This window comes from Oreochromis aureus, linkage group 5 (assembly GCF_013358895.1).
Source record: "Oreochromis aureus strain Israel breed Guangdong linkage group 5, ZZ_aureus, whole genome shotgun sequence".
In the NCBI taxonomy this organism is placed as follows: Eukaryota; Metazoa; Chordata; class Actinopteri; order Cichliformes; family Cichlidae; genus Oreochromis; species Oreochromis aureus.
The window spans coordinates 8,000,692-8,025,775 of NC_052946.1; the positions used below are offsets into that span (position 1 = coordinate 8,000,692).

The window sequence follows — 25,084 nt, forward strand, 5'->3', positions numbered from 1 at the left end:
ATGATAACACACTCACAAAATGAGGACGCTCGGAAAAATGAGGACATTTTGAGGTCCTCATTTTTCGAAACCTTCTAAAGTGTTCTAGAGGCCCCCAACATGCTCCCAAACCAAAAATCTCGAATGTCCTGAAATATCACAATTTTATGAAAAAGTGTGTTTAAGTGTGTTTAGCGTTTTTGCTCACTTTCAGTTTCGCCGCCTACTGGCCAGTTTTGGAACAAAACACACTTTTAACACACTTTCAGTGGCGTCACTCTGTGAGTCCTCATTTTGTAGGTGTGTCAGACACAATAACACATTTGACCCAGGTTATAGTGGCGTCACTCTGCGAGTCCTCATTTTGTAGGTGTGTCAGACACAATAACACATTTGACCCAGGTTATACCCTTCTTGGGGCTTAAGCAAGGGTAACAACAGTTAAATCAGGCAAATCTTGACAAAAATGAAGGTCTTTAGATTCAGTTATTAGTGCCTGCACATCTTGGGGTTTTGTTGTTGACAAAATGTCTCAAAATATAAAGTTTCAACATTTGTGTAATTATATTACTGTTATTTAATGAGTCTTACTTCTCAAAATCAATGCACAAATTGTCTGACCTTCACTAAGCAGAATGATGTGTGTGCAGATTTTGACCCTTGAAGAGTTTATATTAATCTGCATTAATATAATTGCATCTGCAATCTGCAGTTGAACTTAGAGATTCCTGCCGCTGTCATGTGATTCAGTATGATCATCAGGCTCAGTCTCGACTCTGAATTCCAAGAGGGCAGCAGCATGTCTCCTTGTTGAATGTCTGCTTTGAATTTTGGGTTGTTTTTTTGTTTTGGTTTTTTCTCCTCTGCTACTACCAGAAGTTGTCTGCACCACACCAGGGCCTGTGCTGCTAGCATAAACCAACTGAGCCTCAACCAGGGCCTGTGCTGTTTTCTGAGGCCATCTGCACCGCACCAGGGCCTAGCTAGACCCATAGGCACCACACCAGGGCCTTTACTGCTGTGTAATCAATTACTGTAAATGTACATGTTATCAGGAAATGATCAGACGGCAGAGGGTTTTCAGGAAACACTGTTAAATGTTCAGTTTCTATTTCATATGTTAAAACAAGATCTAGAGTGTGATAAAAGTGGTGGGTGGGTTCTTTTACATTTTGAGAGAAGCCAATTGAGTCTAATAACAGATTAAATGCCATGTTGAGGCTGTCATTTTAGCATCTACATGGATGTTAAAATCACCCACAATAATTATTTTATCTGAGCTGAGCACTAAATCAGATAAAAAGTCTGAGAAATCAGACAGAAACTCTGTAAGGCCCAGGTGGACGATAGATGATAACAAGTAAGACTGGTTTCTGAGTTTTACAGCTGGGGTGGACGAGGCTAAGCATCAGGCTTTCAAATGAATTAAAAGTCTGTCTTGGTCTTTCGTTAATTAATAGGCTGGTGTGAAAAATTGCTGCCACACCGCCCCCTCCGCCTACTAACTGCGATTTCTGGTAGTTAGAATTACTCGGGGTGTTGATTCATTTTAACTAACATAATCATCCGACTGCAACCAGGTTTCTGTAAGGCAGAGTAAATCGATTTGTTGATCAATTATTAAGTCATGTACTAACAGACTTGGAGGAGGCGCCCTAATATTTAATAATCCACAATGTTTTACTCTTTGGTTCAGATGTGGATACTGTATTGTTCTTTCTTTTGATTTTTTTATGTTTAAATTGTTTTTGCTGGTTTTTAGTTTGTTTTTGTCTGTTTGGGAGCTGACACGGTCTCAGTGGAGATGGGTTTTGGGGGTAGCAGGAGGAGAGAAGCTGCAGAGGCGTGTAAGACTGCAACTCTGCTTCTTGGTCCCAACTCTGGATAGTCATATTTTGGGGCTTTAATAAATTTGTCCATATTTCTAGAAATGAGAGCTGCTCCATCCAAAGTGGGATGGATGCCGTCTCTCCTAACAAGACCAGGTTTCCTCCAGAAGCTTTGCCAATTATCTATGAAGCCGACATCATTTCTGGGACAACACAGACAGCAATTTAAGGAGAAATGCAGCTAAACAGGTCACTCCTGGTCTGATTGGGGAGGGACCAGAGAAAACTACAGAGTCAACATTGTTTTGGCAAAGTTACACACTGATTCGATATTGATTTCAGTGACCTCCGATTGGCGTAACTGGGTGTCATTACTGCCGATGTGAATTATGATTTTACTGAATTTACGTTTACCCTTATGTGGTGGCGCGAATGAGGAATAACCGGGGACGGTAACTAAGATGTTGACAACGCCACCTGGGGAGGAGTTACACCCCAGGAAAGATATCTCTAGCCAATGTAAGTGTTACACTGGCAACCAAAGCCCACAGACTTGTTATTAACGGCAAAGGTGAGGCAGGTGAATTTTACAAATCAAGGTTTATTAAGAAGAACTACTAAAAACATAGAATTATAAAATCAAAGAGGCACCTAAGGTAGCAGGGTTGAGACGGCAAAATAGTTAATTAAAACGACCAGACTCCCTACCACGATGCTACCCTAAAACAATCACAACATGATAAAGAGCAACTAAACAAAATGGTGGAGACCGGCCACTTGAGGAGGCAACCTACAGGGAGGAGTGCCCAAGGGTGCCACCAATTACTCACCCATGTGATTTCACTGCAGACCTCACTCACACTAAGCGGTGCAATCTACCTATGCCCGGTGTGTACACTCGCATGCATCGGGAGGATTCCACCTCACGTGCCTAGCCCCTCAACAAGCAGCCACACCTCCACTAAAGCAATAAAAGAAAGCATAAAACATTAAACAGATTAGTAAAAGATCTACATAAAACAAATACACCCCAAATTACTGTTTGTTATAAAAGCATTGCGTAACAAACAAAACAGCATATGACAAGACAGCAGTAGTATAGTGCAAGCCTGCAACAAAAGAGGGAAACAGTTGTCAAAGTCCACCCTACTATGCCACGTTATGATGAACACAAGAGTCCCACTTACCACTCTCTAAAGGGCAATACTAAACTGAGTAACTTTCCTGGAGAGATCTGCAGCGCTTAACTGCCTAATGCTCGCAGCCACCTTGGATGGACAAGACTACCAAATGACTCCTTCTGGTAGTGAAGCGCAGCTGTTTCTTATAAGCCTGCTAATTGTCAACTGGGAAGGTGTGGATGTTAGTGGTGCGTTTGTGGACATCATGTAAAATCCTACCCCAGAATCTACTTCACTACACTTAGCCAGCAGTTTTAAATTTCCTTCAATGTCGCCTGCTCTGGCCCTGGAAGACAATTAACTATGGTTGCCGGTGTCTCTAGCTTCACATGTCTGAGAACAGAATCACCAATTACCAGAGTTTGACCCCGACAGGTGTGTCGCCGAGTGGGGAAAAAGCGGTTACACATGTATGAATTTGAGGAATGGACCCAAAATGCAGACACAAAGGAACGTGAAAGAAAATTTTAATATTAACAGAAAGCAAGCTGTTTATTAAGGCTGGTAAAATAGGCAGAACCAGCTTCCAGTTTGGATTCGGGAGACAGACACTATCTCTACTTTTAAGATTAGGCTTCAAACTTTCCTTTTGCTAAAGCATATAGTTAGGGCAGGATCAGGTGACCCTGAATCCTCCCTTAGTTGTGCTGCAGTGAGCGTGAGGCTGCCGGGGATTCCCATGATGCACTGAGTTTTTCCTTTCCAGTCACCTTTCTCACTCACTATGTGTTAATAGACCTCTCTGCACTGAATCATACTTGTTATTAATCCACAGCATGTCTTTATCCTGTCTTCCTTCTCTCACCCCAACCAATCACAGCAGATGGCCCCGCCCTCCCTGAGCCTGGTTCTGCTGGAGGTTTCTTCCTGTTAAAGGGAGTTTTCCTTCGCACTGTCGCCAAAGTTCTTGCTCATAGGTGGTCGTATGATTGTTGGGTTTTCCTCTGTATCTATTATTGTGCGATCTACTGTACAATATAAAAGCGCCTTTGAGGCGATTGTTGTTGTGATTTGGTGCTATATAAATAAAATTGAATTTAATTGAATTAAAAGATTACAAAACAAAAGGCAGAAGTGAAGCTAAACAATAACCTAACCTGGGGACAAACCATGAAACCTGACATGGATACAAACATACCTGGAACATGGAAACGTGGCACCAAAGACAACAGATGACCTGACACTGAACAAATGAGGACAGGACTTACAGTGGCTTGCAAAAGTATTCGGCCCCCTTGAACTTTTCCACATTTTGTCACATTACTGCCACAAACATGAATCAATTTTATTGGACTCGCACATGAAAGACCAATACAAAGTGGTCTACACGTGAGAAGTGGAATGAAAATCATACATGATTCCAAACATTTTTACAAATAAATAACTGAAAAGGGGTGTGCGTAATTATTCAGCCCCTGAGTCAATACTTTGTAGAACCACCTTTTGCTGAAATTGGATTCCATTAAAATTGATTCATGTTTGTGGCAGTAATGTGACAAAATGTGGAAAAGGGGACGAATACTTTGCAAGCCCTTGTAAGTACACAGAGAGACAATGAGGGGATGAGGAACAGCTGGGACAAATCAGACCTAACAAGACAAGGGAAACAAAACTAGACTCACTGCATATAGGACAAGGACTTTCACAATAAAACAGACATCACAAGGGTAATCTAATAAACAAATGAACTTAGCTAACCTAAAGAACTTATAAATAAACATCGACATCCAAACAAACTAAAACTTAAAATGCTGGGTCAACAAACCCAGGAAAGTGACAATAAAATCATTTATTATACACATTATACTTATTTTCTTAAATTGCTTATCTATTATCTGTATTTTCACTTGAGGGTCTAGGGGTACTGCTCTTCTTTTCATGACAAATTAGGACATGTTTATGATAACACACTGACAATATCAGGCCAATTTTGGCATTACTCCATCAGTGAACAGCATGCCCATGCTAACTTAAACTAGACCAGCAAGCTAACCACATGTGTATTTAAGTGTTACTTAAGAATAGGAACCAAACAAATTAACGGAACGAAATTAACTGTAACAGCAGTTTGCAAAACACTGTGACACTTCTCAAGTGTTCCTACCTCAAATACAGCGAGTGTTGCTGTGTTTTTGTTGTTAAATGGACGAGGAGAGCCCGTGGCTGGTGAGAGGATGCGGCATTTCGTCAGTGGAGCATAGAACGACGTCTGTGATTGGACAACAAGTGAGTAACGCTGCATCTGATTGTTCGAAAGCCTCAACCAAAGAGCTGCTGGTCACGGCAAGATACAAACTCGCCGGAGCTCTGAGTGAACTGCACATCCGGGACCTTCAGCACTCAGCAGAGATTTGTCTTGACGTATGTATTTACCTTTGATATCCATGACTCGACGCACATTTAGCAAGGTAAAGTTGTATGTTTAACAAGCTAATTAACGCTAGTTAAAGCGGAACTAAAACAATACACAATCGATTTGAACAAACTGTGTGATGAATGATGATAAATGCTAAAAATTACTTAAGATTTATCTTCAACAATAGATATTAGAAGTTTAATTTAACTGTTTTTAAATTCCCACTGGAGTTAAAGGGACCTGTGGCCTTGCACGTGCTCTGCATCTTCAACTGCACAGACAGTCAGTCTAAGCTCTTTTTAAGTGTAGCTAACTGCAACACACATTTTTTTTTCAACACAAGATATGTTTGGGGGATTTAAATGTTAATAATAATGTTTTCGTATTTAGCACAAACCAATAGGGTCTGGGTCTCTGGCCCAGCGTTTCTAACGTTATTCTAAGGTTTTGAGTTTCTTATGTTTAGTGGCGGGTTAGTTGAGTTTGGCTTAACGTTATTAACATTGTTTTAAGGAGTTTATGTTAGGGTTGTATATTACAACGTTTGTATTTTCATGCCATTTTCCTGTTTTATTTTGAAAAGAGTCTGTTGTGTTCAGTTCATTAATCTCACTGACCTGTTGTGTCAATAGAATCATTTGTGCCAGCTACTTCCTGCTCTCCTTCCATCCTGTCTCAACCTCCAACAGGAAAGTAGAAGTCCTCATATGGTAGGACCAGTGATTGTAGTGTGTGTGTTACACTGTCCTCATATTGTTTTAAGCTGTGAAGGACATGAGTGTGTTTCAGTTGCCTTCCTCATGTGGTTGGATCAACAACTCTAGTGTGTGTTACACTGTCCTCATATTGTGGGTAGCAGAACTGTACAGTGTTAAGTTTCTTTAGAATCTGGTATAAGGAAGTCGGATCCTTCTGTAATAATGTTCACTGATACAAATATGATCTGTAGTTAATTATCTAGTCGGGATTTATACTAGAGAATGTTTCTGACGTTATATTGTTGTCTTTTGTTGCAGACACCAAGTGCTGAGGTCCTGTCTCAGCCTCATACTTACCCACTTCATTCTTCCAACAGGTTACACATCATATTTTTGTATTTGGTATCAAGTATATGTGTCAGATGGGCCTAGTGCATAAATGAAATGCACTTTAATTGTATTAAAACAATCAGTTTCAGTCAAAGTTAACCAAAATCAACATTAGCATTAGGAGAAAGTAATTGTCTATACCATTTGTTAGTCCAAACTTTCCCGTAAAGCATCAGCGTGATCTTTATTCTGACTACATTTGATATTTTGTCCTTTTACACATGTTTTGTCCATTTAACCTCCGCTGATCAGTTTACATGATTTAATTTCTGGGGAAATAGATGCCTTTAAATCAGTGTTGGGTTTGGAGCTTTTATTGACAACAGCAGAAGAAGTTAGAAGTCAGGAACATGAACTCTACATGTGTTCAGTCGTCATGTCCTCATATTGTTTTAAGCTGTGAAGGACATGAGTGTGTTTAAGAAGAAGTCCTCATATGGTAGGACCAGTGATTGTAGTGTGTGTTACACTGTCCTCATATTGTTTTAAGCTGTGAAGGACATGAGTGTGTTTCAGTTGCCTTCCTCATGTGGTTGGACCAACAACTCTAGTGTGTGTTACACTGTCCTCATATTGTTGGTAGCAGAACTGTACAGTGTTAAGTTTCTTTAGAATCTGGTATAAGGAAGTCGGATCCTTCTGTAATAATGTTCACTGCTACAAATATGATCTGTAGTTGATCATCTAGTTGGGATTTATACTAGAGAATGTTTCTGACGTTATATTGTTGTCTTTTGTTGCAGACACCAAGTGCTGAGGTCCTGTCTCAGCCTCATACAGACCAATCGGTGAGTGACTTACCCACTTCATTCTTCCAACAGGTTACACATCATATTTTTGTATTTGGTATCAAGTATATGTGTCAGATGGGCCTAGTGCATAAATGAAATGCACTTTAATTGTATTAAAACAATCAGTTTCAGTCAAAGTTAACCAAAATCAACATTAGCATTAGGAGAAAGTAATTGTCTATACCATTTGTTAGTCCAAACTTTCCTTTAAGCATCAGCTTGATCTTTATTCTGACTACATTTGATATTTTTGTCCTTTTACACGTTTTTGTCCATTTAACCTCCCGCTGATCAGTTTACATGATTTAATTTCTGGGGAAATAGATGGCTTTACATCAGTGTTGGGTTTAGAGCTTTTATTGACAACAGCAGGAGAAGTTAGAAGTCAGGAACATGAACTCTACATGTGTTCAGTCGTCATGTCCTCATATTGTTTTAAGCTGTGAAGGACATGAGTGTGTTTAAGTAGAAGTCCTCATATGGTAGGACCAGTGATTGTAGTGTGTGTGTTACACTGTCCTCATATTGTTGGTAGCAGAACTGTACAGTGTTAAGTTTCTTTAGAATCTGGTATAAGGAAGTCAGATCCTTCTGTAATAATGTTCACTGCTACAAATATGATCTGTAGTTAATTATCTAGTCGGGATTTATCCTAGAGAATGTTTCTGACGTTATATTGTTGTCTTTGTTGCAGACACCAAGTGCTGAGGTCCTGTCTCAGCCTCATACAGACCAATCGGTGAGTGACATACCCACTTCATTCTTCCAACAGGTTACACATCATGTTTTTGTATTTGGTATCAAGTATATGTGCCAGTTGGGCCTAGTGCATAAATGAAATGCACTTTGATTGTTTTAATACAATCAGTTTGAGGAAAAGTTTCCCAAAATCAACATTAGTATTAGGAGAAAGCAATTGTCTATACCATTTGTTAGTCCAAACTTTCCTTAAAGCATCAGCTTGATCTTTATTCTGACTACATTTGATATTTTTGTCCTTTTACACGTTTTTGTCCATTTAACCTCCGCCGATCAGTTTACATGATTTAATTTCTGGGGAAATAGATGGCTTTACATCAGTGTTGGGTTTAGAGCTTTTATTGACAACAGCAGGAGAAGTTAGAAGTCAGGAACATGAACTCTACATGTGTTCAGTCGTCATGTCCTCATATTGTTTTAAGCTGTGAAGGACATGAGTGTGTTTAAGAAGAAGTCCTCATATGGTAGGACCAGTGATTGTAGTGTGTGTTACAATGTCCTCATATTGTTTTAAGCTGTGAAGGACATGAGTGTGTTTAAGTAGAAGTCCTCATATGGTAGGACCAGTGATTGTAGTGTGTGTTACACTGTCCTCATATTGTTTTAAGCTGTGAAGGACATGAGTGTGTTTCAGTTGCCTTCTTCATGTGGTTGGACCAACAACTCTAGTGTGTGTTACACTGTCCTCATATTGTTGGTAGCAGAACTGTACAGTGTTAAGTTTCTTTAGAATCTGGTATAAGGAAGTCGGATCCTTCTGTAATAATGTTCACTGCTACAAATATGATCTGTAGTTGATCATCTAGTCGGGATTTATACTAGAGAATGTTTCTGACGTTATATTGTTGTCTTTTGTTGCAGACACCAAGTGCTGAGGTCCTGTCTCAGCCTCATACAGACCAATCGGTGAGTGACTTACCCACTTCATTCTTCCAACAGGTTACACATCATATTTTTGTATTTGGTATCAAGTATATGTGTCAGATGGGCCTAGTGCATAAATGAAATGTACTTTAATTGTATTAAAACAATCAGTTTCAGTCAAAGTTAACCAAAATCAACATTAGCATTAGGAGAAAGTAATTGTCTATACCAGGGGTGCCCAATCCCAGTCCTCGAGAGCTACTGTCCTGCAGCTTTTAGATGCATCCCTACTCCAACACAGCTGAATCAAATAGTTGGATTACCAATTCGGCATGCCATCAAGTCTGGCAAAGGCCTGATAACGAGCCATTCATTTGATTCAGGTGTGCTCGAACAAGGACGCATCTAAAAGCTGCAGGGCAGTAGCTCTCGAGGACTGGGATTGGGCACCCTGGTCTATACCATTTGTTAGTCCAAACTTTCCCTTAAAGCATCAGCGTGATCTTTATTCTGACTACATTTGATATTTTTGTCCTTTTACACATGTTTTTGTCCATTTAACCTCCCGCTGATCAGTTTACATGATTTAATTTCTGGGAAATAGATGCCTTTAAATCAGTGTTGGGTTTGGAGCTTTTATTGACAACAGCAGAAGAAGTTAGAAGTCAGGAACATGAACTCTACATGTGTTCAGTCGTCATGTCCTCATATTGTTTTAAGCTGTGAAGGACATGAGTGTGTTTAAGAAGAAGTCCTCATATGGTAGGACCAGTGATTGTAGTGTGTGTTACACTGTCCTCATATTGTTTTAAGCTGTGAAGGACATGAGTGTGTTTCAGTTGCCTTCCTCATGTGGTTGGACCAACAACTCTAGTGTGTGTTACACTGTCCTCATATTGTTGGTAGCAGAACTGTACAGTGTTAAGTTTCTTTAGAATCTGGTATAAGGAAGTCGGATCCTTCTGTAATAATGTTCACTGCTACAAATATGATCTGTAGTTGATCATCTAGTCGGGATTTATACTAGAGAATGTTTCTGACGTTATATTGTTGTCTTTTGTTGCAGACACCAAGTGCTGAGGTCCTGTCTCAGCCTCATACAGACCAATCGGTGAGTGACTTACCCACTTCATTCTTCCAACAGGTTACACATCATGTTTTTGTATTTGGTATCAAGTATATGTGTCAGATGGGCCTAGTGCATAAATTAAATGCACTTTAATTGTATTAAAACAATCAGTTTCAGTCAAAGTTAACCAAAATCAACATTAGCATTAGGAGAAAGTAATTGTCTATACCATTTGTTAGTCAAACTTTCCCTTTAAGCATCAGCGTGATCTTTATTCTGACTACATTTGATATTTTTGTCCTTTTACACATGTTTTTGTCCATTTAACCTCCCGCTGATCAGTTTACATGATTTAATTTCTGGGGAAATAGATGGCTTTACATCAGTGTTGGGTTTAGAGCTTTTATTGACAACAGCAGGAGAAGTTAGAAGTCAGGAACATGAACTCTACATGTGTTCAGTCGTCATGTCCTCATATTGTTTTAAGCTGTGAAGGACATGAGTGTGTTTCAGTTGCCTTCTTCATGTGGTTGGACCAACAACTCTAGTGTGTGTTACACTGTCCTCATATTGTGTGTAGCAGAACTGTACAGTGTTAAGTTTCTATAGAATCTGGTATAAGGAAGTCAGATCCTTCTGTGAATAATGTTCACTGCTACAAATATGATCTGTAGTTGATCATCTAGTCGGGATTTATACTAGAGAATGTTTCTGACGTTATATTGTCTTTTGTTGCAGACACCAAGTGCTGAGGTCCTGTCTCAGCCTCATACAGACCAATCGGTGAGTGACTTACCCACTTCATTCTTCCAACAGGTTACACATCATGTTTTTGTATTTGGTATCAAGTATATGTGTCAGATGGGCCTAGTGCATAAATGAAATGCACTTTAATTGTATTAAAACAATCAGTTTCAGTCAAAGTTAACCAAAAATCAACATTAGCATTAGGAGAAAGTAATTGTCTATACCATTTGTTAGTCCAAACTTTCCCTTAAAGCATCAGCGTGATCTTTATTCTGACTACATTTGATATTTTTGTCCTTTTACACATGTTTTTGTCCATTTAACCTCCTGCTGATCAGTTTACATGATTTAATTTCTGGGGAAATAGATGGCTTTACATCAGTGTTGGGTTTAGAGCTTTTATTGACAACAGCAGGAGAAGTTAGAAGTCAGGAACATGAACTCTACATGTGTTCAGTCGTCATGTCCTCATATTGTTTTAAGCTGTGAAGGACATGAGTGTGTTTCAGTTGCCATCTTCATGTGGTTGGACCAACAACTCTAGTGTGTGTTACACTGTCCTCATATTGTTGGTAGCAGAACTGTACAGTGTTAAGTTTCTTTAGAATCTGGTATAAGGAAGTCGGATCCTTCTGTAATAATGTTCACTGCTACAAATATGATCTGTAGTTGATCATCTAGTTGGGATTTATACTAGAGAATGTTTCTGACGTTATATTGTTGTCTTTTGTTGCAGACACCAAGTGCTGAGGTCCTGTCTCAGCCTCATACAGACCAATCGGTGAGTGACTTACCCACTTCATTCTTCCAACAGGTTACACATCATATTTTTGTATTTGGTATCAAGTATATGTGTCAGATGGGCCTAGTGCATAAATGAAATGCACTTTAATTGTATTAAAACAATCAGTTTCAGTCAAAGTTAACCAAAATCAACATTAGCATTAGGAGAAAGTAATTGTCTATACCATTTGTTAGTCCAAACTTTCCTTTAAGCATCAAGCTTGATCTTTATTCTGACTACATTTGATATTTTTGTCCTTTTACGTTTTGTCCATTTAACCTCCCGCTGATCAGTTTACATGATTTAATTTCTGGGGAAATAGATGGCTTTACATCAGTGTTGGGTTTAGAGCTTTTATTGACAACAGCAGGAGAAGTTAGAAGTCAGGAACATGAACTCTACATGTGTTCAGTCGTCATGTCCTCATATTGTTTTAAGCTGTGAAGGACATGAGTGTGTTTAAGTAGAAGTCCTCATATGGTAGGACCAGTGATTGTAGTGTGTGTGTTACACTGTCCTCATATTGTTGGTAGCAGAACTGTACAGTGTTAAGTTTCTTTAGAATCTGGTATAAGGAAGTCAGATCCTTCTGTAATAATGTTCACTGCTACAAATATGATCTGTAGTTAATTATCTAGTCGGGATTTATCCTAGAGAATGTTTCTGACGTTATATTGTTGTCTTTTGTTGCAGACACCAAGTGCTGAGGTCCTGTCTCAGCCTCATACAGACCAATCGGTGAGTGACATACCCACTTCATTCTTCCAACAGGTTACACATCATGTTTTTGTATTTGGTATCAAGTATATGTGCCAGTTGGGCCTAGTGCATAAATGAAATGCACTTTGATTGTTTTAATACAATCAGTTTGAGGAAAAGTTTCCCAAAATCAACATTAGTATTAGGAGAAAGCAATTGTCTATACCATTTGTTAGTCCAAACTTTCCTTAAAGCATCAGCTTGATCTTTATTCTGACTACATTTGATATTTTTGTCCTTTACACGTTTTTGTCCATTTAACCTCCCGCCGATCAGTTTACATGATTTAATTTCTGGGGAAATAGATGGCTTTACATCAGTGTTGGGTTTAGAGCTTTTATTGACAACAGCAGGAGAAGTTAGAAGTCAGGAACATGAACTCTACATGTGTTCAGTCGTCATGTCCTCATATTGTTTTAAGCTGTGAAGGACATGAGTGTGTTTAAGAAGAAGTCCTCATATGGTAGGACCAGTGATTGTAGTGTGTGTTACAATGTCCTCATATTGTTTTAAGCTGTGAAGGACATGAGTGTGTTTAAGTAGAAGTCCTCATATGGTAGGACCAGTGATTGTAGTGTGTGTTACACTGTCCTCATATTGTTTTAAGCTGTGAAGGACATGAGTGTGTTTCAGTTGCCTTCTTCATGTGGTTGGACCAACAACTCTAGTGTGTGTTACACTGTCCTCATATTGTTGGTAGCAGAACTGTACAGTGTTAAGTTTCTTTAGAATCTGGTATAAGGAAGTCGGATCCTTCTGTAATAATGTTCACTGCTACAAATATGATCTGTAGTTGATCATCTAGTCGGGATTTATACTAGAGAATGTTTCTGACGTTATATTGTTGTCTTTTGTTGCAGACACCAAGTGCTGAGGTCCTGTCTCAGCCTCATACAGACCAATCGGTGAGTGACTTACCCACTTCATTCTTCCAACAGGTTACACATCATATTTTTGTATTTGGTATCAAGTATATGTGTCAGATGGGCCTAGTGCATAAATGAAATGTACTTTAATTGTATTAAAACAATCAGTTTCAGTCAAAGTTAACCAAAATCAACATTAGCATTAGGAGAAAGTAATTGTCTATACCAGGGTGTTTCAATCCCAGTCCTCGAGAGCTACTGTCCTGCAGCTTTTAGATGCATCCCTACTCCAACACAGCTGAATCAAATAGTTGGATTACCAATTCGGCATGCCATCAAGTCTGGCAAAGGCCTGATAACGAGCCATTCATTTGATTCAGGTGTGCTCGAACAAGGACGCATCTAAAAGCTGCAGGGCAGTAGCTCTCGAGGACTGGGATTGGGCACCCCTGGTCTATACCATTTGTTAGTCCAAACTTACCCTTAAAGCATCAGCTTGATCTTTATTCTGACTACATTTGATATTTTTGTCCTTTTACACATGTTTTTGTCCATTTAACCTCCCGCTGATCAGTTTACATGATTTAATTTCTGGGGAAATAGATGGCTTTACATCAGTGTTGGGTTTAGAGCTTTTATTGACAACAGCAGGAGAAGTTAGAAGTCAGGAACATGAACTCTACATGTGTTCAGTCGTCATGTCCTCATATTGTTTTAAGCTGTGAAGGACATGAGTGTGTTTAAGTAGAAGTCCTCATGTGGTAGGACCAGTGATTGTAGTGTGTGTGTTACACTGTCCTCATATTGTTTTAAGCTGTGAAGGACATGAGTGTGTTAAGAAGAAGTCCTCATATGGTAGGACCAGTGATTGTAGTGTGTGTTACAATGTCCTCATATTGTTTTAAGCTGTGAAGGACATGAGTGTGTTTCAGTTGCCTTCCTCATGTGGTTGGACCAACAACTCTAGTGTGTGTTACACTGTCCTCATATTGTTGGTAGCAGAACTGTACAGTGTTAAGTTTCTATAGAATCTTGTATAAGGAAGTCGGATCCTTCTGTGAATAATGTTCACTGCTACAAATATGATCTGTAGTTGATCATCTAGTCGGGATTTATACTAGAGAATGTTTCTGACGTTATATTGTTGTCTTTTGTTGCAGACACCAAGTGCTGAGGTCCTGTCTCAGCCTCATACAGACCAATTGGTGAGTGACATACCCACTTCATTCTTCCAACAGGTTACACATCATGTTTTTGTATTTAGTAATCAAGTTTATGTGTCAGTTGGGCCTAGTGCATAAATTAAATGCACTTTGATTGTATTAAAACAATCAGTTTGAGTCAAAGTTTCCCAAAATCAACATTAGCTTTACTTCTTTGTGAAGATCTTAGGAGAAAGAAATTGGCGTACCATTTGTTAGTTCTAACTTTCCCTTTAAAGCATCAGCTTGATATTTATTCCTACTAAATTTGATATTTTGTGTTTTTGTGTTACATTGTCCTCATATTGTTTTAAGCTGTGAAGGACATGAATGTGTTTTGTAGCCTTTCTCAATTGGTAGAACCAACAACTCTAGTTTGTGTTACATTGCTCCTTTAAAGTGCTCCAGTAGAAAGCAAGGTTTAAGAACATTTTGTATTCACATTATAAACTATAAACTAGAATATTTTCTATCTTTTCTTGCATTCACATTAAGATATTTTCTTTTGTTTCCATTTATGACAGCTGGGAAGGTGAGAAGCAAGTGGACAAATGATGAAGTAAAGGTTGCTGCAAAGTACCAGGTAAAAGGAATGTGACTGCTGCTTCCAAGCAGAGCCGGCAGCTCGTGAAAGGCAGAGACTGGGTTGCCATAAAGTACTACATCCACAACAGGATCATTGCATTAAAAGAAAGATGCAAGGAAAAAAAGAAACAACCAAGAGAGATACTTTGTTGCTTCCACAGTTATGTCAATATTGTAGTTTTCTGTATTGCATTGTTCTTACTCATAAATCTGTGGTTTATGCTGGGTGCTTTTTCCAATTAAATGATAAGAAAGGCAGATAATGTTCCACGTTTTTATTGACATGAACATTCACTACAAAATGAATTAATGCATTACAATATTAAGACTTAAAAAGTAGACTGACCACATTTGACCTATGTCTTTTTTAAGTCTCTACACAGCTCATATTTACTGTTTTATTAACACATAAATGTCTGATATTTCTGTCAGAAGTTACCCGACTGGTGAGCATTACTATTGTGCATCCATGCCTATTATATTGTAATCTCAAAAGGAGCCAAGCTTAAAAATACAGAACCTACCCTTACCTGGTCCTTATAAGTCATATATACTTGAAAATTATGTGTTTCCATGGGCTTCACAATTCACCTAAACATGAAATATCAGTGTGTGACCTTATGGTACTCATAAGTCACATAAACCTGACAGTGTCCTCACAAGTAGCATTAAATTCAGGTTTGACCAAAATTTCACCCTAGCCAAAATCTCAACAGATGGGCGTGTTCCTGGAAGCATGGGTCAAACTTTGTGTGATTCCCATGCCTCTAGGACCTTCAGAAAGGCACGTTCCCATTTGTCACATTTTTGTCATAGGTCCTGATATTTCACGAAAACACGTATGTGTGTGTGCGTGTGTGTGTGTGTGTGTGTGTGTGTGTACATTTGCTGAACTATATAATAAATAAAAGGTTAAATAAAGTCATAATTATTTCTGGCAAAGTCAGCTTGTTACATTTCTCCTCATCTGTTTCCCAGGTAACGCCAATGCTTAGCCCAGTGATCAGATGCTGAACTGATGGAATACTCTTCCTCTTCATATTCGCGCATCAGATTCTATTCAGTCTTTTAAATCACGTCTAAAAACGTATTTGTTTAACCTGGCATTCAAGGCTAATTAGGGTAATTTACATCTGGCTTTGCATTTAGATTATGTAATTATTTTATATTCTATTTATTTTATTTATATCTGTAATTTATATTTTATATTGTGATTTTTTATCTGTATCATGATTTTACTGGAAAGCACTTTGGTGTACTTTGGTCTTTAAAATGTGCTATATAAATAAAATTTGATTGATTTGATTGATTTGATTGATTGATTGACGTGACCCATCAGCTACACCTAAACAACGACTGTGCTTTATGTTTTCATGATTCATCTGAAAAAAAGAAAACATGCTTCATATTTTCTCTTGTTGACACTGATTGAGAAACAGCTGTGATTTAAAAGATGACTTTTATAGCTCTTTCTACAATTTGTCTTACGTTTATGTTTCCACTCACCCACTCTAAAGACAGAAATATGAAACTGAAAGAGGATATGAGGTTTGATCTACATGTCTTTGCTAATTGCAGGTAATAGTCCTAATTGCAAAATTAGATTACATGATTATAATCACTACTAACACATTTATTTTGACCATTAAACAGATCTAAGCTTCAGCCTTTTAAACTCTTTATTATGTCTGAAGCAGGTAATCAAAGCAGTACGTCAGCTTTACCTGATTACATTCTGGGGTCTTAATCGTCCCAGAGTCTACTAGTTGATATTTTCAGTGAGACTGAATAATACAGTGTGATTGTTCATCAGCTACAGCACTCCAGAAACTGGCAGATAAAGTTGAATTGTTTAACAATGTGATCACACCACAGCTGCCAACAGTTTTTAGACTTAATGAGATGTTTATTATCACAAATAAAGTACTGTTTACCCTATCAATGGAGATCTATCACACCAAGAACTACTCATCATTGTCAGTATATTTGCCAAAATGTTGAGCTACGGTAAGTAGCTCTGAAAAAATAAAACAAAAAAAGCTCCAAGTGCTAAAAACCCAACGTTCTTGGGTGAGATATCTGTGTATATTTTGTGTCTCTTCCTCTTGGTTGCATGGCACAGTCTAATTACAATTTATATGTGTATTCTGAAAGCCTTGTTCAAGCTACAGTAAAGCTGATAAACAACATCAGTCACACAGGGGATTAGTTACACACGGTGCGCCCATCCCACTGCTTCTCTGCCTAATTCCAACTCCAATCATTTGCATGCTGTGGAGTGTATGGAACTTACTGGACATCTTTGGTATGCGGATGGGACCGCTGCTGGTGCCATCGCCCCCTTCGGTCAGAGCTTTGATCTCAATGAGGTAGTCCTCTCCAGAGGGGATTTGCAGTTCCAAACTGGTCTTATTGGTTTCCAGTACAGTGGTCCTGTCATGCCAGTTCTGGCGATACACAACCTGGAGGACAAAATGCAATTCTTTAGTTATAACAGTGAGGTATTAAACTTTTTTTATTCCTCAACAGAAAAATTTGTAACTTCATTCAACGTATCAAACTAGTGTGTAAAAAAACACATTGCAAATCCAAGAGCGGGGCTCGATACTGTTGCTTCATCTTGGTTATACAATCCTATCTCTAGGAGGCAATGAATTCAAAATGCCACACGGCATGACAGGGATGATTTAGCTCCATGACTCAGGGACTTGAGAACAGCACCTCAGATTTCATTTTTGCACATTTACTCGTGTAGCTTCACCATCATTAAAACGCAGCAGAAAGTTTTATTTAGTCCTCCGAAAGAAACACGTAGTGTAGAGAGCCAAACTGCAAATTTAGTTAAAAAAAGAAAAATATGCAAGAAATGTTGACAGTATTGTCTTTGTGAAATCTTTACTCGAGTCGTGTCTGCATAAGAGCCGTCTAAAGACTTATGTACTGTGTATGTGCAGCGGGTAAAATAAGTATTGAACAAGTCACCAGTAAAATCTGTTTCTAAAGGTGCTCCTGACATGACAAATTCATCAGATGCAAACTCCTCTGTCTAAAATCCTGCGAGGAGCATCTGGTCATGGCTGGTATATGGTGAAATGATGTTCTTTCTACTTCCACATTAATACCCCGACAGTGCTCACTGCAACCTTCAGCAGCTTAGAACTTCTTCTGTAACCAATGCCGTCAATACGTTTTGCAACAATAAGGCTGCATAGGTCTGAGAGAGCTCATCATCATGAGGACGGTAAGCACAGGACCCACTGGAGGATATCAGGCCCTCAACCCACTTTCATGAAGTCTCTAATTGTTTGGAGGTCATTGTGTAGGCCACTCTTGTAAAAGGAGGAGATACCAATGATAGTGATGGGTTAAGGACCTTCTATGGCCCTGCCCTAACTGCCTGTCTCCTTGAGACTGTGCCAAGAGACCTAGCAATAGTACATAATGATGTACCATCCTAGAGGAGGGGAAGTTGGACTACCTGTGTATGAGTCTGCATGTATATATATATAAATGACAAACAGTGTGCTTTTCCACACAAAGTATGCAAAGTGGATGATTCATCGTTTTACTGCTTAGAAAAACTTAATTCCTTCTGTGGCATGACGCCTTTCATTTTATCACCTGGAACAGATCTTTTAATTTTGAAAGGCCAGACAGGGCCAATCCATAATGTAACACTGGAGTGCTGAGGTCTATCTTTCCGCTGCAATGAGAAAGCCATTTATTGGGATGACAGCTGCTGAGGCTCTATTTGTTTCCCCAGTTCTGGACTTTCTGCTGTTATTCTGACAAACTCACCTTGTATCCTGTCACCTCAGACTCATTCTCCATCGCTTTGACATGTTCCCAATTTAGAAAGATCTTAGAGTTGGTCAGGTTCCATTCAATACTCCCTGGAGGCTGACTTGGTGCTGCAAGACATGTAATTACACAGACAGAAGATTTACAAATGAATGCATAAACTCGTGTCAGTGACCGTATTCTCTAAGCTCGTCTGCACGTAACCCTTTTTTCATTTCACATAATACAGTCGTCAACCTTCAAGAGCACACCGGAGAAAAATGAAGGTCAAGAAAAATAGAAGGTGCATGATCTTTGACTACCCACAGGAAATCAAACTATTTGATTAGAAATAAATACAGTGTAGGAAATCATTTGCAGTCTCATGTGCAGCCCTGTGTCCTAATATAGATGGCAATCTGTAAAAGGATATTTGTACAAGTCCTACTTAAGCAACAGCAAAAGTACTCATTATGCAGATTGGCTCTTTTCAGAATCTTATATGCAATGTAGCTGGATCATAATTAGTGATAATTACTGATTTATAAAGGCTGAAATGGTGCAGAGTGCAAAGTACAATTTCATTTGTTTCCTATGTTCGATTTTGCATTGTGAGTTTTGAAATATTTCTCTTTCCTATCTATTATGTTAATAGTTACTATTGTTACTTAGATTTACAGTTACTTTATTTTATTGGGTTTATTTTGGTTTCATTTTATTTTTTAAATATTTTGCTTGCCTCATTTATCATATGTCGTATTTGTTGTGTTTAACCCTGAACCTGTGGCTGCTGTATTTTGACTGTCACTTAAGCATAGTGAAACAAATCTGAGGACCCACAGCCACAAAAAAAAAAAAAGTTGAAGTGGTGAGTTGCCTCCACACCTAAACAGAAAAATTGATGTAGTCAGGGGTTAAAGTGGGATTTGGCAGGTAGAGAAACTCTAAAATCAGTTGTAGTGGCTCAACATGGGGAAAAGAAGAAGAAGAACTAGTTTCTATTGAGAGCTCCAGTAGATTTTCTTTGTATACCAGCTGTGATCAGCTGACCTGCTACTGCTGCTCTGAGGTTTACTGGTCTTTGTGGATTTACACAGCTGAATTGAACAGGATGTAGCCCCGTATTTCACAGCTATCCTGGCTGATTTCAGTTCTCTACACTGACAGTATACTTGCTTATACTGTTTTTATACTAAAGTTTGTGTAAAGGTGGAATACACTGCAGTAATATAGGCATTATCAGATTAAATTCTGATTCATCTCTGCTACACTTTATGCAACCTAACAGTGACCATGAACACCACAGCAACTGTGCTTTATTATACATTCACCACGGTACAGAAAGCAAACCTGTTTTCATGCAACCTCTAAATAACACAAAGTTTGTATTCAAGACGTTTCACAAAACAATAAAAAAAACAAAAAACTTAACATCATACAGATCCAATATCTGATGTAATAAACAAGGACATGAAATGTAAGCTTTAAATCTGCAGTTTATCAAACGCCTCTGAGTAGTCCTTACCTTTAAATCTAACCTAACCGCTCTTCTTCCTTTCTTTCCTCATCTCTCAGTAAAGTCACCGCACACTCTGTTCTCTCCCTGTGAAATATAGCTGCTGTACCTTTAGCTAGCAGACACTGTGCGGCAGACTGCATAGAACCAGTTTGTGTGTTTGCTCATATTTGTTGAGCTGATAGGAATGCTGCATTTGAAATTACTTACCACATTAAAAAAACATTGTTCCCTTCAGGATTATCTTTTGTATCATTCTTCTCTTTATTTAGGCTCAAATTGATTCGATGTTTGAAGGCGCACAGAGCTGGGAAATAAGAACCTTATTTAAATGCGTTAAAGCTAAAGTAACGAGGCTCTTTAGAAAATGTAAGCAGTAGAAAGCACAGATGTTTGTGTAAATATGTTTGGAGATAAAGTAAAAAGTTGTCAGTAACCTTACTTTGTTACTTCTCACCTCTGACCACAGCTATTTTTAGCAAAGTGTTAGCTTTTCACCTTTTCTGTCAGCACACACTTGTTTAATCACGATGTCCTCCACACTATTCTTACCAACATGGCCTCATTCTGGGGCATCACATGATGCCATTCTGTCAGATGCCACCTGCGTCACCCTTGATATACGCCATGAGATAACAGCCTTACAAATCCCTGAAAAGTCAGTATAAGAACATAGAAGAGATGCTGATAGTTACGAGCCCAATGTGTCCAAACTGTTACATGTTTGAAGTTAAAACAGGTGTGATTGTAAAGGAGCTGAAAGATCCACTCTGAATGTGCTTTTAATAAAAGCCGTCATGGAGAAAATGTACAATTTCCCTGTGGTACAAAAGTGTATTATAAAGTGTGGAGGATGTAATAGATTAAAGCTTCAGTTGTTCCATAATAAATGAAGTTTTTACGACTGATAAACATATTCCATGTTTGTTTATATTTAAGGGATAATAAGAAAGGATGGGCTTTGGAAATTAAGAGGCTCTAACCTGAAGATACTTTGAAGCTGAGCCTTTTATTGTCTTCAAAGAAATGTTTGAATAGAAACCTGCACCGAATAGGGACCTGCTCATCAGGTTATCCTTTAATGAACTACACTAACAGGACGACTCGTGGACACATTGATATTGTATTATTGAAAGAATCGACCCAATCTTACAGCCTATAGTGATTTCTAATTTATTAACAGCTCTCTTTTGTTTTCACACAGCTATCACACAGGAAACGAATTCAGCAAAGTTCTTAATTCTTTCATTTGGGTTTTTAGCTTAGTTTAATAAACAAAGGTACAAAACTTTTGACTTTATAATCAGAAAAAAAGTAACTTGTAAATTGGTTTTTGTGAAAAAGAAAATCAAAGAGTGTAAGAGAGGCAGCTGTGATGTAGGTGTACGTGTGAATGTTACCATGAGGTGAGAAACACAGCTGGAATAGCTGGAGGCTTCAGTAGTCTGGTAATTAACTGTAGGGGTGTTACCAAATAAATGTGACAGTATAGACGTCTTTCTTCCTGAAAAGCTGGATTTGCTGCACAACTATTTCATTTGGGAGAATATGACTGGATGGGTATGAGTGAGTAAACCATTTAAGTACCACTTAAAATCAATAATATATGAAAATGAATCACTAGCTTTAGTAATATTCAGCAGAAATTAAATATTTAGGATAAATAACTATATGACATACTTCTTGACCCCCAAATTAATTGGAATTTACTTTGAATCACAATAAAAGTTCAAATTCCTGAAAGGAATGCATCTACATTCATGCAATGTTTTAAATACAGTTTGATTGTAGGGCTTTAGGTTTATAAAAGAGGTATTCAAAAGCCCCTTATGGTGAAAAGCAGATATAATATATTAGACATAATATAATATTGGGAAGATCTCCAGCTGGTCTCAATGAAGCTGATAATATATTTTATAAATCTTAGAAAGTATTCAAAAAGATAACAATGGTGTGTACAAAAACTAATCACCTGATTTAAATAAATGGAAATGTATAAGAATACAATTATAGGAAAAAACAATACATACAAATCAATGAATATGGAGGATGTATTTGAAATCAATGAGAAGAAGCGCTGTGTTTATGAATCTTGAAGCAAATGATTGTAATGAACTGCTAAATATGTTTTCCTCAATAATGAACCACAAACCCTTAAATTTATATTCACAAATCTGACTGTGTATTTTTTAATGATTATTAAGATTTGTTCCATATATTATTGCAAACGCTGATGGTAAATATTACAATTAATGATTGTAAAACATTGTGATTTGACATCAATCTGATGAACTCATCAGAATACATTTTTTTGTTTCATGGAACAGGTAAAAAGCATGAAGTTTAACACAGTGTAAATACAGTATTTGCTTATATTTAAACATATTCATGTCCCCCTAACAGCATGTTGAAATACTATCCTAATATGATCTCAGTTTTAATATTCCTACTATTAGAAGTATAATAATAGCTATATTATTGGTGTGAATAATTACCTCAGTCTCAGCTGTTACTGTGTAAGACAAGTATTATCATCATTGGGCACATATCGAGTATGTCATATCTAAACTCCATTAAACAGACTCAAACGTATTGTTTTTTTTAAAGAAAGACCCTCGAGTCAACATGAAAAAAGTGGTTAAAGTAAATAGATCCCGGTTTGTGTGTGGACTCACGCGGTTTCTTGGTGGTGATATTAAAAGGTGGGCTGCAGGGTCCAAGTCCAGCACTGTTCTGGGCTCTGACTGAGATCAGATAACGTGTGCTGCCCTTCAAGCCGGAGAGCAGAGCTGTGCAGTTGATAACCCTCACTCTGTCTGCTTCACTCTGCTCCAATCCTCCCTCCCAGAAGAGAACCTGGACCAAAGAGACATGAGTTACCACAGACCTCTGAGCATAGTGCCTACCTTTCCATTTTTTCCTTTTAAACTGTTTTTATATCTGTGAAGCTATGGCAACTGAGTCAAGGTAGCCTGTTTCCACCCTGACTGGCCATTAAGATGGTCACATCATGATTATGAAGTAAAACATCCCTTACAGTGTCATTTCAGAGTGCATATGCTGTAGATCAAAGTGCATATGTGACTTTAGGCAGCGCCAGCTGACATATAGTACAAAGGAACAGACCTATGGATAAGAAACAGATATCAGGTTTAAAGGAGCATCACTTTAGTGCTTCCACTTTATCGACTTAGCTATTGTAAGTCTCCGAGCAGTCCAACACGTATTTTTAAACTACCAAATGATACTGTATCAGACAATCAGAAGGCAGCAGTGAGAGTGAACAGTACCAGGATGAAGAGCTTGTCAGAATCTGTATTCACTGAGAGACTGTTTATGACCCAAACACAAGACAGGAAAACCAGACAGGGAAATGTCAAACAGATGGTCTGAATGTAGGTACTTATTTAACTGAGTGCACACACGTTTTTTTAGGATCTTGCTTGGGAGAGGCAGATTAGCAATAGGGCCTGGAGTTGCTGATAACAGATGCATCTAGGGTGTTTTCTCCAACTGAATTTTAATTATAGAAGTCTTTTCAAACACTTGGGAAAAATCTCTGAAATACCTGAGCACAAGAAGTTCACAGTTCTTATAGCACCTCTGCAAAGAATCTAAACACACTCGAAGAGGGATGAAAGAGAGGGATCGAAGAAGGCTTAAGCTGTCTTGCTGAAACTTATGCTGTCTAATAAAGACAGTGAGAGTGAAATATGTCATACCTGAAACACAAATTGTGGTTGTGTGTGGTAAACATGAACAGTAACTGCTGCTGGTTTTACCTTATATTATACATTCCAATATGAGATAACCAAGCAGGACAGGTGCTGTTTGAAAAGGAAAGAGCTGTAACTACAAATTAGGACTCTGTACATCTTTCCTTTTCTTAGTATGAAGTTAATTCATAAAAAGTGTCACATTGCATACGTGTGGAGATATCCATCCATCCATCCATCCACTGGAGCACTAGTAGTGGCACAGCAAATTTATGGGGGTGGGGTGGGGGGTGTCACTACATTGATTCAATGCATTTCTATTGATGGCCTCACAATATTCTACTGATTTTGCAGTAACAAAAAAACAAAAAACAAAACCTGACAATGTGCCAAAATACAATGTCTATACTTTATATTATAAAGGTTTAAGATGAATGCAGCCTCAGGGTCTGAAAAGTGAAACCAATATGGAAGTGCCCGCATTCTTTCTATTGGCCTGTGGGGGGCGACTCCTTTGGTTGCAGAAGTAGATTGCTTGTATAATTATTTACATCCTCAAAAATCTTCCTGATGAACTTATGGTTTAAAATATCCAGATATTTTACCATTATGGGTAATTCTACTAACTGTATATTAGTATACTGATATATTATAAGCTTTGTAAAAGTGTGCGGTTTGTCATTTGTGGGTTTTGTTTTTGTTTAACAAAAACAGATGGACTGTAAAACTTTTTATGGTGCAGCGCCGGGCAATTTGAAGCCTGTGGGATCATGCCTATTTGGACACAAAGAAATCTACTATGCCCATCACTTATTCATGCGTACAGTCAGCATATAGGAGGTACTGATCCTTCTGTCATGCTGATGCTGGTACACATTTACAAGATCTCTTCCAGGTCAAGGTGATGGGAGCTTGGATATATCTTTTGCCCTATACATCTCTCTTACAGACTGCTGACTTGTCTGTGAGCCATTGAACAAGAAACAAATATGACTTCAAAGGTTTTGCTTGCACTTGACCACAACTTGAAGCAAATAAACATGCCAGTATCTAAAGCTGAGCGACCGTCATCCTCCTCTCAACCACAAGCTGCTTCAGAAGCAGCAGTACATCCCAAGAGCCTCACAACCACTACACTTCAGTGTGACAGGCTGAAATTGTGCTACCTCTGCTGGAAATATATGTTCTTTGGCTTGAATGGACACCAACAGTG

The 25,084-nt window shown here is 38.3% G+C and overlaps 1 protein-coding gene across 1 annotated transcript in view; it reads right to left on the reverse strand.

Moving 5' to 3' along the window:
* Nucleotides 1-25,084, reverse strand: part of LOC116327044 (contactin-3) — a 106,455-nt gene that overhangs the window by 6,118 nt on the left and 75,253 nt on the right. The window contains exons 21-23 of the mRNA XM_039611793.1: nucleotides 22,831-23,011; nucleotides 18,658-18,770; nucleotides 17,153-17,321 (exon numbers count right to left, since the gene is read on the reverse strand). Of these exons, the coding sequence (XP_039467727.1) occupies nucleotides 17,153-17,321; nucleotides 18,658-18,770; nucleotides 22,831-23,011 (463 nt within the window). The remainder of the gene's footprint in view (nucleotides 1-17,152; nucleotides 17,322-18,657; nucleotides 18,771-22,830; nucleotides 23,012-25,084) is intronic.